At 34.7% G+C, this 15,274-nt stretch overlaps 1 protein-coding gene across 1 annotated transcript in view; it reads right to left on the bottom strand.

Annotated features, from left to right (window-relative positions):
- Positions 1 to 15,274, bottom strand: part of LOC150077530 (transcription intermediary factor 1-alpha-like) — a 337,193-nt gene that overhangs the window by 167,748 nt on the left and 154,171 nt on the right. Inside the window, exon 7 of the mRNA XM_090385676.1 lies at positions 5,584 to 5,894. Within this exon, the coding sequence (XP_090241802.1) occupies positions 5,584 to 5,894 (311 nt within the window). The remainder of the gene's footprint in view (positions 1 to 5,583; positions 5,895 to 15,274) is intronic.

Genomic DNA, 15,274 nt, shown 5'->3' with positions numbered 1-15,274 from the left:
TCTTATACTGTTTTTATGGGAAATCTGGTTTTAGTTTATTCATTTTGACTTACATTATCTTTACAAGTTTAATCAGATTATGTCAGAAAAATTTTAAATGTTTAGGAGGATCTTGGGTTAGGCATTCTAACCCAAGTATCAATGCATATTATTAATAAATTAATTATTAGATCAATAGGAAAATAGAACCATTCTTGTAGCAAAATATTCTCAAGTTCCTGGAGTATTTGTTGAGGAGTTTATTACTTACCGTTGTGGATTTTTTGGCAACTATGGCCATAATACACTGTTGTGGAGTAAACAGCTATAACCTGCATCCCTAGAATACATTTTCTCCTGTGTGGGGAGGAGGAGAGTGTTGTGTAACAAATGACCTGAATGCTAGATACAGGGCCTGCATGAGGTTTCTAAAATTCCATTAAAAATAATATAAAACAGTATATATGTTACAAATCTTCTGTAAGTATTTTATTAAAAAAATACTTCACATGACACCTTAATATAAAAATATACTATATTTTTCTATTAAAGCTTGTTTATTGCTAAGTTATCTCTTGCCTTGAAGCTGAAAATTCATCCAGGCCAAAAAAGCCATGACTTATTTTGATGAATCCGTTTTAATTTCTGGAGGGTATCATACGGAAGTGTTCTACGCACTATATTGAGGTAAACTCTTCTTATTATTTTATTAGTAACAATCATATAAAATGTTCATGTTGAAAACCATTAGAGAATCAAAATCTTAAATAAGTTTTAAAATTTTACATAAGTTTGCTTGTCAATTCCAGCATTAATCAGTGAGAGTTTATTCTAAATTTCATAAAAGTTTAATAAAAATCCATAAAATTAAATGATTCTTTATAGGTCTAACTAACCAGGAGATCATGAATTCTTGTGATCAATATGCGAAAATCTTCAATACAGTATATGCTACTTGTGATCACAGGTAACATTATCAGAAGTCCCACACTAATTAATACTAATACATATACTTAATGTCAGATGGATACTAATACATACAAAAAAAATTATGTTTATTGTAATCAGTGTTTCAGTTACTGTTATCGCTTTTTGTCTTATTAAAGTTTATGCACATTTAGTGGAAGTGATAATGAACTGTTATTATTGTATGGTTTTAGGTGTGTCGGCAACTTAGACCATATTGAGCCATATATAGTATGTCTGTAAATGGGATGTATTCTCTGATTGATTAGCCTGTTTGTTGGGTGAAAAACCTGAGTTTCCAGGGGGGAAAACCATGCAACCCTCACCTGAGACATGCTAACTCAGTTGCATTAGATTAGGTAACATCTTGATTTGTTCTTAAATATGTGCATCTAGTAACTGCTGTTGTTTCATACAGTCTGTATGGTTGTCAGTGTTGTTACTCCATGAGTGATAGTACTGTATCTGTACTCCTACCAATCTGGTTGTTTTAGTGTAGAACATTGTCAGTGTTGTTACTCCATGAGTGATAGTACTGTATCTGTACTCCTACCAATCTGGTTGTTTTAGTGTAGAACATTAACCCTTTTCAAATTCTTGATTTTAATATTTCCTATATTCATTTTTAATATTTTGTATAGCTTTCCAGAAATGTTACAACAGTTTTATTTTTAGTGATGACATTCCAAAGAAATGCAGGAAAATCAAAATCAAATTAAAGTAGTCTATATTGCTTAATTTTAATGTTTTCTTTCTGTTCACCTCCACTTTTTTTATGTACACATTTCTGTTCTGCATCAGTAAACAACACCAAACAGTTGCATTCTCATTTCTTTGGTTATTACCATCAATTAAGCCTGGGGTTCCCAATCTTTTTTGCAAACCCTTTTCAATGTTATATTTTTATTGTGAACCCCTTTCAACACAATATTTTTAATGCGAACCACTATATTCTCTGAAATTGTATAATATTTCTGAATTTTTATTATAAAATATTTCCAGTTTCTATAAGCAACACTGCATATTAATAAATATTACTATTAAGAAATCTTTATTGTACAATAAAAATACAATATATGCCCGCCACAGCCAGGAGGCCAGGGGCTTGCCAAGGTTATGGGGTAATATAAAAACATGTATGACAAATAGATGAGAATTAAACCATGACATTAAGTTAAATTAAAATATATTATTTATACTTTATAAAGCAGTTATTAATCAGTCCAAACTAGATTTTGAACAGGCTAAGAGTAGAAAACTTGTTTCTTGTCCAAATGGTAGTGAAGCATTCATAGTCTCTTGCCAAAGCTATTGGCCGCAATCTTTGCTCAACTGTGTTCCCACCTCTGTCAAAACCAGATTGTTCCATTGCCACATCAGCCAAAGACAAAGCTAACCTGCTAGCATCCTATTTTCCTTCCAAATCATGTATTGATGATCTTGATAAATCACCTCAAACCATTTCCAGTACTGTACACTCCATTCAATGCCTCCAGCAGTCTTCTGTCAAAAGGATGTCAGACGGATTTTGATGAATCTGATGCTAAGAAATCTCCAGATCCTGATTGTATTTCTCCACTTCTTCTCAAAACCTGTGCCCCAGAATGTACTCCAGTTTTGTGTCATTTTGTTTCACTTACTTATTCCAAAGGTGATTTTCCTTTTGCTTGGAAATTTGATCATATCCAGCCAGTTTCTAAAAAGGATGACAAATCCCTCCCATCCAATTATCGTCCCATTGCAATTACTTCTACTCTTTCCAAAGTAAGGGAGAAATCAATTAACTGCCAACTCTTAAACTATTTGGAAATCTTTCATCTGATCAACGATGGCCAGTATGGATTCCGTCAGTGTCATTTCAATGGTGATATTCTGGCTTATATTACCCATCTATGGACAAATTCAATGGTGAAACACTCAAGTCATTGCTCGACATTTCAAAGGCTTTTGATTGTGTTTGGCATAAAAGTCTTCTAAATTAGCTTCCATCCTATGGTTTGCAAACTTTCTTTGTAATTGGGTATCCAATTTTCTCTCTGACCACTCACTGAAGATGATGGTAGATGGCTCTGTCTTCTAACTTCTCCACTAATGCTGGTGTTCCCTAAGGTTCAGTTCTTTCACCCACAATCTCTTTTCCCTTTTCCCCTTGTATATTAATGACCTTCTTCCATTGACCGGAAATCCTATCCGTAGTTTTGCTGATGATAGCACATTGCATTCCAGCTTCCAGTTTGAGAAACATTGCCCTGCTCAAACAGCTTCAACTTCTTGAGTATCCACTGCCTAATCCTTAAATGCTGATCTCCAGGTAATTCTCCAGTGGGTAAAGGAAACTTAGTTAATTTCAATCCTCCTAAACCTCAGTCATGGCACCGACGTAGCCAGGTGGGCAAGAGCAGCAGTGCATAGCACATGCTTCTTGATTAGACTGGGGTTCAAGCCCATGACCACCAAATACATAGGATGTGGAAAGGTCAGGGAATGACCACCACATATCCCAGGAGCAATACGGCCTTAGTTGCTAATGCTCCTAAAAACCAAATAATAATAACAACAACAAACCTCAGTCCTGTCTTATATCTCGCAAAAAGGATTCTGCTCCTATATTATCTTCAATGATTTTCTGGTTTCTAGGCTAGATCTTGGGGATTACCCTGAATTCTAATCTCTCTCACTCACTCACACACACTCACACGTCCAAACATGTGCCACAATCAGACAATTTTCATCATCCTCTTTTATTCGTTCAGCTTCTGTTTTCTGGAACAACCTTCCTTCATACATATTTCCTGAAAATTACAATCTACAGAAGTTCAAGTCTAATATGAACAAGTTTCTTCTTTCATCTTTTCAACCTTCAACCTATGCACGGTACTAAGTACTATAAGTTCTAAAAAAAAGTACCTATACATAACAATGATCCTTGAGAATGAAAAAAAAAATTTAGTATGGGAAAACATATTTATTTAACATGAGATGCTGTAAGATAGTAAAGTAATTATAAGGAATTGTGGGAGATGTGGTTTCTTTCTTTGGATTCTTTACTTTTTATTTAATTTTATTTTACTTTATTGTTTATTATTAGTTATAGTTTGTAGTTTACAGTAGTATACTTTTGCAGATGCCATTACAGAATTTTTAATGTGAACCCCCTGGAACCCTATCGCAAATCCCTGGGGGTTTGTACTAAAGTTCATGAAGAAGAGTTTCTTTCAATAATTAACAATGAATAAAAGAGATGAGACAATCTTGCATGTAGTCACACCTCAATGTATGCACAAGCAACTATCTGTTATCTTAAAAATAATAAGTGTAGAACAGGAACATTAAATATACTACCAAACTAACAAATTTAATTTGGTAAATTTAGTGTTACATTCTCTGCAAAAATGGTCTCAGAGACACAACCATTTTTGTCTTCGCTGTGAAATAATAACAAAAATAATAACAATATTATAATCAACAACAGCAAAAGAAACATTAAAGCTGACTAATAAATATTAGTCTAGAGCAGCACCTCTGGTAAACATGAATAAACCAAAAACTGATAAAAAAAAAAAAAAAAAAAAAACAGCAAACGAAAAAAAAAAAAAAAAAAAATGCTGTATTTCTCTTCATTAATATGACAATTTTCTCTATGAAAGGAAAACAAGTCTTTATGATTACCCTTAGTGTGCGAAAATAGCTAGCAAGTATGGTCACATTGTAAGCTAGTGGGGGGAAGGTAATCACACAGAGCAATTCTTTAGTGATAAATTAGAAGTATTAAAATAACTAGATATGGGAGAACATGCAAAAGACAAGCAAAAGTTGAGCACTTAACTTGCTGTGAATCACCATGCTGATGATTTATATAAATGCTGGCAAAATTAAAGAATATGCCAGAGAATGGCAATAGTGATAACAATGCTGCCTTGGTAGTGGAAATGGTGCTACTAAAATCAAAATGGAAGAAACCAGGTTATGTTGAAACTATTAAGAGTGTGGATTAAATATAAGAACCTGAATGACAATGACATAAATCCATAATGTGGCAACTTCAAAATTTCTCCATGTCCAACATGGATTACTGTGTGAATAAAATTTTGAACAAAATTCCATGTTCATCCTGGATAATCCAACTAGATATCCAGTTAATCTGGAGGATTTAGGTTAATATCTGAATTCCATTTTTGCTGTCAACCAAATTTGCAAATACAATGGTACATTGCAGAATCTTAATAATTAACCACATCCAAAAGAAAGTTGGGAAAAAAAAAAAAAAAACAGAGAGAAAGTAGGGAGCAAAATCGTTTGGATTTCCTTAATTTGGCAAGAATGCCAAATTATGAGGGGGGGAAAATAGCATCTCTTATGAACATTTCCATGATAAACACGTTTTGTTTAAAGTCATATTTTTATGGATACATGCCTGTTGTAAGCAGAAGACTACCTATGTTATTTTGTAATCCATGTAAAAATAGCCCTAAATTCTGTTCCATCTCAATAAATCTGGATTTCCCAAAAATTTGTCTTATATTTCAAGCCAAAACTTGTCTCTTCCTTTCCATATATATTAAATAATCCTAAAAACTAGGAGTCCAAATACATGTAACAACATGATGTGTATCACATAAATAGCACAATGGAATTCACCTGGATTTCCTTGAAAATTTGGTATCTGGTTTACAGAATTTCCTGAGTTTGGAACAGTCGTTGGAGATGATGGATAATGACTTAAACGGGAAGTAGTGGACATTGTTGGCATCTTTGACGGTGGCGGTCCTGAGCCCTCATCAATTACAATAACTTGTGGACGCTGCTGTTGCTGCTGCTGTTGCTGTACTTGATGAGAAGAAACAATCTGAGAACTAGGCATCCTCTGTAACTGTGGCAAAGGCATAGTTGCAGCAGCTGGTTGTGTCGATACTGGTGTAACCTGTATGTTGGGTCTTGGTGCAATGGACCTTTGGAAGAGATTATACTTTTGTCAGTACATATTTAAGATTTTCATCAGTTATCAATTAAAATTCATAAACAAATAGATTTAAAGAAAAAAATAACAGCAATAATGATATGGGCATATATTCAATGTGTGAACTAGAGGTCTGCATGAGCATACATTTTTTATTTTTACCCTGCCCAGCCCAAAGTACAGACGGCCCAAGCCGAGCCGAATATATGTTTTCCAAATTCATTTTCCCCCACAACTGATTTTTACCCACCCCAATTGCAAATTTTTATATAAATAAAATCGCTAGCATTACTTTAAAGTTTCATAATAATAATAATAATAAATACTTAATAAAATAAAATAAAATACTTACAGAAGCTTTTGACACCATGTGTCAAAAGCTTCTGTAAGTATTTTATTCTATGGTACTGCGTGGTCATGATAGATAAACAAAGTGCATGCACAAGGTTTATCTAGCATGACCATGCTAAAACAGAAGCTTGTTTTACCACAGTGAAACAAGCTTCTGTTACGTATATTAGCATTTGTTATGTATTACCACGTAACCCACATCCCTCTTCTCCCATTGGCCGAATAAATATCACTAGGAGGAAAATTATTTTAATGTTTAGAAAGATAACAATAATAATTATCCAAAATAATTATCAATATTAATTATATAAAAAAGAAAACTTAATAAATTTTCAATTTACCATATTTAATATAATTCCAAAATGAATATCGATATCCACCCCTAAATTAAAAAATTAGAACTGACTGTCACTTCTGTCACTGGCAATTTTCACATATGAATGATGTGTAGGCATTCCCCTTACCTGTATTTCTAAATTATTAGTCATATTGGATATAGCAAAGAAGCGGTTAGAAAGTATTACAAGTGAATGTTCTTAGAATTGAAAGTAGGCCAACCCAAAATCTAGGATGTAGTAGAACTACGGATTAACCATATCACACTTTTGAGAAATACTGTATACTGTACACATACAACTAAAAAGGAACCCACTGCCAGAGGATATAATGACTCGTATCATACTCTCAATGTAACGTAAATTGCAACTTAATGCCTGCTCAAGGGTAAAGGCTACTTTAATGAGCAAAAATACAGACCGGGTAATTTCCATGAAAGAGTACAAATTTCAGTGAATTTTGGAGACATTGGCGAAACGTGCCTTATTTATCAATTAAGCGTCAACAGACAACTAACACACATTTTTTTCTAAAAAACCTTTAAGAATTTAAATACGCGAAAAAATATTTAAAAAAAAATAAATGTAGGAAATAGCTCGAAAAAGTCCAAAATGTTTGGAAGTAACAATTTATTATGATTATTTGTATCCGAACTGAACTCTACATCGTTCATGTTACCCGGCCAGAGGACCATGCCTGGCCAGACCTCTAGTGCAAACATATTTATTTATTTATTTATTTATTGACTAAACCTTAATGCATAGGCAAAATAATAATGAAATCCAATACAATAAACCCCGCTATTCGCGGGGGTTACATTCCTGAGAAATGCCGCGAATACTGAGTTATGGCTCCCATAGTAATAAAGGGGTTCCGTTCCAAAGTATGAAATATATAAGAAAAACTAGTCTAAAATTTTGTCTATGTATGTATTATATGTACCTTCATAATATGACTATGTACATAGTGAAATACAAGCGTATGGCATCGAAATGAAAATAATATTAAATTTAATATTAAATGTAATATTTATTAGAAATTTCAAACAAATCTTTCAAACCAGCGTTTTTGCTAGCTAAAAAACTTATCCCGCCAGTGCTATCACCAGTTTCGCTGAAGTGTTGATAAAGGAGTTTTGCCTTTTCACGAATGATAAGTGAACTTAACAGAATTTTATTTTGAGTTCGGTCTTCTATCCACAGATTTAAAGCTTTTTCTAATTTAACATCACGATTTACAGAGCAAATTTTTTAAGCAATTAGCGCGTTTTCACGGACACCACGGCGGATTTTTTCTTCCGATTTTTTGATTGATCATACCGTTGACTCATTGATTTTATAATGTTTTGCCACTGAGGAGACACTTTCACCATTAGAAATTTTGGTAATAACTCAATTTTATTCGCTAATGTCATCACCTTCTTTGATCTTTTCACATTTCCCTTGTTATTTGTAGCCATATTTTTGTACGGGTTAGAAAGAACTTGTCCACAATAAAGTCACTTTCTTCCATTAACACACTCGAAAAAAAAGTCTATTTTACACTGCAAAACGGTAGATTTATCACTTTTGTAAGCATATCAATTTATAAATGGATAAATTCATTCAATTTATAAGCATATAAATTAAAAGCAAACGACGAAACTTTCCATGACAAGAGCATAACACATACTGAACAAGGATTAGCGAGAAACATCCACGCTCGCGATTTTTTGACCCCTCTCTCCCCCACCCACTGAGCACTGTTTTGACCGGGAAAGATTTTAGCCACGCCCATGTTTTTTAAGGCGGAAAATGTTCACGGCGCTTTAAAATTCACATTTTTTTTTTGTTTCATTTTATATTAAATCAGCGACCGCAAATACGCGAATACAGATACCGCGAATAGCGGGGGTTTACTGTAATTCGGCAACACACACCGGGTGGTTATAAAATAAGTTTCTCTATTCAGGAGACCTAGTGTCAAAATGGTTAGAGTGAAAATCAGTGGGTATGTGATTTATGGTATGAGAAAGTAATTTGTAGAAGGAAAAAAAAAAATTAGTTCTAATTATCGCCGCCAGGGGAAAAACGGCGCTGCACATACGTAAAAGTTGTCATTTACTTCGAGACACGCTGTTTACGCAAATGATATCTTGTTAGATAAAAGCAGAAAGGCCAACGCCACCCTCAATAACCATTATGGCTCTTACAAAAAAAGGAACGTGCTCCTTTAGTAAAACTGTTCTACCAGATTAATAGTAACGCTAATGCAGCACTACATGAATATCGGAAACTTAAAGGTTTGCATAAAGGACCTTTGACGTCAGTGGGGGTTCGAAAACTAATAAAGAAATTTGAAGCGACAAGGGAGTCGGGTGTAATTCCAGGCAGGGGACGACCACGTATCAAAATGGATATAGTGAATGAAGTAGCGGTTGCAAAGGCTTCCAGGTCAGAATGCGAAACACTACCAGTCAGCAGTGCCAGAAGTGTGTCGAGAGACTTGAACCTTCATTGGTCTACTGTACGTAAACTGCTTCAAATAATTTTACGCTGGTTCCCGTACAAGATTCACATAGTGCAAGAACTAAAGACGTGATCAGCAACAACTAACAGACTTTGCTCTGCGATGTCTGGCTACGATGTAAGTGTAGCTTTAACAAAAGAATAAAATAAAAATGTAACAAATGCAGTGAAACTAGAGATAAGTCTGCAAAAGTTAAAAATTTTACATGAGTGAATCTAAAGTACTTTTTTCTGTTTTCTGTACATTTTGTCGTGAATCCAGACATCAGGGTCAGGATAGAAGCTAGCAGCTACCTTGACTGAGTTGTTGATGAATGAAGAAACAAAGCTGTTTATTCTTGGGAGTTTAGACTAAAGAGACAGTGGCGCTGTTAGTCTTGGGTGGAATTTTCCAGTGAAGAAACTCCCAGATGTTAAGGAAGTCACTTTGGCCAGTGAACAGTAATAAGTAAAAGTCACTATTTCAGTTTGTACAGTTGATGTTGAAGATGTCCAGGCTTGGCATTTCGCCATCAGATGAGAAAATGTTCGGCTGACATGACAGGTCAAAGTGTGGATTTTGAGATGAAAGACCAGATTAGTGAAGCACAGAGAAAGTGAGATAGGATATAAGTGGAAAAATATTTCTGTATAGCATCTGGATTATGAATGAGAGTGAGGTCACACTTCTTAAACCAAAATCTTGTTAGAATGGGGGAAGAAAGCTTTGTGCAGTGGACTAAGAAGGAAAGTTTGGAATCCAGGTGTACATGAAAAAATTTTATCTGGTTTACAGGAGGAATTAATATAGATTGGATTCTAACTTGCAGAAAAGAGGAAATAGTTAAGATACTTGGTTTTCAGAGGGATAACATGCAAAGAGTTCAGTATAATCCAGGAAGTTGTCAATCAATTGTTGAACCCTACACAATGAATTGAAACGGCTGACATTGCCAGAAGGAACTGTAAAAGACAGAAAAACATCATCAGCTTAAGAGATGAAGTTTGCGTGACCTGAAAGAAAATCAGAGTATGGCTGAGAAAAACAAGGCCAAAGATGGCTCCTCCTTGGGGTGGTCCTAAGTTAATGTTCTGAACATAGGTTGCACATTTTTCAACAGATGAGTACAACCATAAAGCAACTGTTGAACCACTTTCAGCAGGACTCCCGAGATGCACTGATAGTTCTGGAGCAGAGATCAGAGGACCAACAGCAGCTAAGTCAAAAGCAGCAGGGATATCAAGGAAGAAGCAGTGCAGATTCTTCTTTTTTTGCATGTTGCATAAATTGTGAAAATAAGTTGAAGATATATTTCCACTGAATATGCTGAGATGCCACAGTGAATTGATGCTGGTCTAGAAGCAGTACAGCAAAGGTCAAAAGCATCAAATGAACTAGGCATTTGTTGAAAAGGAAAAAAAAAAAAAAAAAAAAAAATAGTCCATACAACCTATACTCTTAATTACTGAAATAAGTTACCACTGTGCGTAACTGAAGCTGACAGCCTGGGTAAATTCAAAGACAGCTACATAGTTATCTATGTGATGCAAGAAATATAAAGATAGTTTACTTTATTTATATTTTTCATTTTTATTGTTTTCATTTTTTTTTATTTATTATTATTATGTTTGCTGTTGCAGCAAAAGCCTGTGGTACCTTGCACTATAGGGCTGAATACTATATCCTCCAGAGCCAGTTTATTCCAGTGATAAACAGATGGAGGTCTTCTAGTCTTTCCACTTCATTCATTTTGCCAACCCCGCCCCTCAAAAGCCTAATTTCAAAGCTCTGTAATCCAAAGTCTCTTTATATGAATGCCCTTTTGCTATTCTCATCAAATTAGCCTGCCCACATTTATACCCTTTCGGAAGCTCAATATTTTTATTTAGATGTAGCCTCGAGTCTTTAAACATATTCCAAATGCAATCTCATCAATCATGTGTACAATGGAACTATACCCTGGTTCCACCAAAATGCAAAGATATGACAAATCGTTTACTAGTGATATGCCATGCTTTACACCTTCATGGCCAGCTCTTTTCACTGAATGGTGATATTCATATTTGATTATACAAGGTATGACAAAAGTTCCCAGACTGGTGCTGTTGTGGTTTAATGAGCTGAAAATAAACAGATGTGGTATGTTGTAGTTCTAACTTCCTCCATCAGATGGTAGAGACAATGTCCAGTAGGCTAACAAGTTGCAAGTAACAACCAGTTTCGTTAGTAGTGTTAACAGTAGTGTTACAATTTTGCAATGGAACAATGAATGGATATTGCTCTAATGTGGAAAATCTGCAACAGAAATGTACAAAATGTTAAAAATTGTTTATGGTGATGAAACGTTAAGTCATACCAGCATGTTTGAATGGTATAAGTAGTTCAAAGACAGATGTGAGGATGTTTGCAATGACCCAATAAGTGGGCATCTGTCAACTTCTCAAAACGAGGACAGAGTTGTAAAAGTTCACGAAATTGTGGTAAGAGATCATTGTTTGACCTTCAGAATGATGGTCAATTAGTTAGATATAAATAAGATGATTAATCAAATTCTGCATGATGATTTAAGGCAAAGGAAAGTCTGTACAAAATTTGTGCAACACAGTTTCACGGATGAGCAGAAGCAATGAAGGGTGTCATCATGTGAAGACTTTGTCCAAACTTGTCAAGACAATCCTCATTTCCTCAGCTGTCACTGGAGATTAGCAATGGGTGTTTCAGTATGACCCAGTGTGCAGTGGACTTAAAAATCATCACCATGGCCCAAAAATTTACATTCACAGAAGTCCAGAATCAAGACGATGCTAATCATGTTTTTCAACAAACAGGGTGTGATTAATGTTCCATTCTACGAACAGGTGCTGCAGACTATTGAAGTGCATTTCCCAGGTGAGACCACAATTACAAAAGGCAGCTGGTTCTTTTTGCATAACAATGCTTCTGCCCATCCTGCATTTGTTGTTAAGACATTTCTGACGAAACATGGCATTGCATACTTCAACCATCCACCCTACTCTCCCAACCTAGCACCAGCAGACTTCTTCCTCTTTCCCAAGCCAAAAACTGCTGTCATGAGAAGGAGATTTCAGGATGTTGAGGACAAAGAAAAACATAACCACCAAAGTGAATATTATATCCTTGGAAGACTTTTTTGACTCTTTTCAGAAATTTTTAAAATGGTATAATAAGTGCATTCAATCAGGTGACAATTACTTTGAACAACAATAAGACCATTTTTGAGCTCCTCCACTTTGTGTTCTTTTTACTGCACTAGTACAAAAACTTTACTGTAATACCTTGTATCATAATCATAACACTCAAACATCCCCTCTCTTCCCCTTATACCTGTCAACTTCATTAAAATTTGACTTACCAATACCACTGGTATAAAATGAACATTGAGTAAACCTATTAATAATTTAAGTTAAAGATAATAATATCCAAAGTAGTAGATATCATAACATGACATGATGGCAATAGTATATAAACACACTCACCATTTACACTATTTTAACTTTACATGGCATATAAGGTACATGATATAAAAGTTTAAAAAAAAAAAAAAAAAAAAATGAAATGAAAACATACAAAACATTAATGCATTTTCCAATATGTCTGTATTTCAGTTTTCTTCTACATTCTCACACTTTATTTTTGCTAGCCTCCCTTCTCATTCTCTCTCTCTCTCTCTCTCTCTCTCTCTCTCTCTCTCTCTCTCTCTCTCTCTCTCTCTCTCTCTCTCTCTCTCTCTCTCTCTCTCCTCCATCTTCCCATTTTCCTCTAGAGCAGTGTAGTGTTTCCTAACCTTTTCTTCAGATGCAGACCGCTTTTACATTTGAAGTAGAAATCACAAACCACTTTTATATTTGAGGCAGAGACCATGACCCACAAACAAACCTTGAACTATACATGCAAATACAGTAAACCCCCGCTATTCGCAGGGGTTACGTTCCTGAGAAATGCCACAAATACCGAAACCGCGAATACTGAGTTATGGCTCCCATAGTAATAAAGGGGTTCCGTTCCAAAGTATGAAATATATAAGAAAAACTAGTCTAAAATTTTGTCTATGTATGTATTATAGTTTGTTATTTGGTTTTCAGGAGCATTAGCAACTAAGACCATATTGCTCTGGGATATGCGGTGGTCATTCCCTGACTTCCGCATCTTCCGTATTTGGTAGTGACGGGCTCGAACCCCGGTCTAATCAAGAAACGTGTGCTACGCACTGCTGCTCCTTCCCACCTGGCTACGGAGGCGCCTTTGTATGTATTATATGTACCTTTATAATATGACTATGTACATAGACAGTACATAGTGAAATGCAAGCATAAGGCATCGAAATGAAAATAAGAAACAATTTAATATTAAATGTAACATTTATTAGAAATTTCAAACAAATCTTTCAAACCAGCGCCTTTGCTAGCTAAAAAACTTATCCCACCAGTGCTATCACCAGTTTCGCTAAAGTGTTGATAAAGGAGTTTTGCCTTTTCACGAATGATAAGTGAACTTAACGGAATTTTATTTTGAGTTCGGTCTTCTATCCACAGATTTAAAGCTTTTTCTAATTTAACATCACGATTTACAGAGCAAATTTTTTAAGCAATTAGCGCGTTTTCACGGACACTACGGCAGATTTTTTCTTCCGATTTTTTGATTGATCATACCGTTGACTCATTGATTTTATAATGTTTTGCCACTGAGGAGACACTTTCACCATTAGAAATTTTATCTAATAGCTCAATTTTATTCGCTAATGTCATCACCTTCTTTGATCTTTTCACATTTCCTTTGTTATTCGTAGCCATATTTTTGTACGGGTTAGAAAGAACTTGTCCACAATAAAGTCACTTTCTTCCATTAACACACTCGAAAAAGTCTATTTTACACAGCAAAACGGTAGATTTATCACTTTTGTAAAATATAAATTTATAAATTGATAAATTTATTCAATTTATAAGCATATAAATTAAAAGCAAACGACGAAACCTTCCATGAGAAGAGCATAACACATATTGAACAAGGATTAGGGAGAAACATCCACGCTCACGATTTTGTGACCCCTCTTCCCCCCACCCACTGAGCGCTGTTTTGACCGGTGAAGATAATTTTAGCCATGCCTATGTTTTTTATGGCAGCAAATGTTCACGGCGCTTTAAAATTCACATTTTTTTAGGTTTCATTTTATATTAAATCAGCGACCGCGAATATGCGAATACAGATACCACGAATAGCAGGGGTTTACTGTATATTAATAGTTATTTTTTAAACAATGATATGTATTCATACTAAACACGTGGTATACATCAGGTTGTTATGAGCATACCTGTACATGTTGGGAAATACTGTTCTAGAGCACTGGAAATGATTAAAGGTTTGTGTTACACCATAATCTAAACTATTCATACTATAAAATTTTCTTCTAAATAGCTATATTTCTTATTAATAATACTAAACACTATAAATGCAGGAGAATGCATATACAAGTGCCAGGTATCCTTTCCTCTTTACTACTTTTCATATCACTGTTACAGTCTAGCAGATTCCTTTATTATTGTTTTACACACACACACACACACACACCCGCTAATTATGCAAACTCTCCTGGAATTTGTGAAAAATTAATCATATCCACCATAATATACATAGAAGCAAACGAGTTCACACTGGAGGCAAACAGATCAACACATTACAGTAAATGGGTCAAAGCACTGAGCTTAGCTACTCATAACAGGATACCATATTAGGCAATCAATCTGATACATATTAGGCAATCAATCTGATACATATTAGGCAATCAATCTGATACATATTAGGCAATCAATCTGATACATATTAGGCAATCATCATAGGATACCATATTAGACAATCAATCTGTTTGTACCACTATAACAGAACTGCAACAAACTAGATCAGCTATGACAAACTTTTTTTGAGCCTGTATGCCAAAAATAAGCTCACATAAATATATCACAATTATCACATGCCACACAGAGGGAAAAAAAATAATAAAAAGCATGTTTCTTTTTAGCTAAATACTCCCAATTTTTCAAAACACACAAACAATATCATTAAGGTTTCTCCTTTTCATAAACACCACAGTTAAATAGCTAATGCATTCAGTTCTAATGAAACCCAAATCAAATATGTTTATTCTGCTAATAATCAGTTTGTTTACTTTTAATTTTTATGAGA

The sequence above is a fragment of the Mastigoproctus giganteus genome, chromosome 12, assembly GCF_048544385.1.
Source record: "Mastigoproctus giganteus isolate SK-2022 chromosome 12, ASM4854438v1, whole genome shotgun sequence".
In the NCBI taxonomy this organism is placed as follows: domain Eukaryota; kingdom Metazoa; phylum Arthropoda; class Arachnida; order Uropygi; family Thelyphonidae; genus Mastigoproctus; species Mastigoproctus giganteus.
This window is presented reverse-complemented; position numbering and strand designations above follow the sequence as displayed.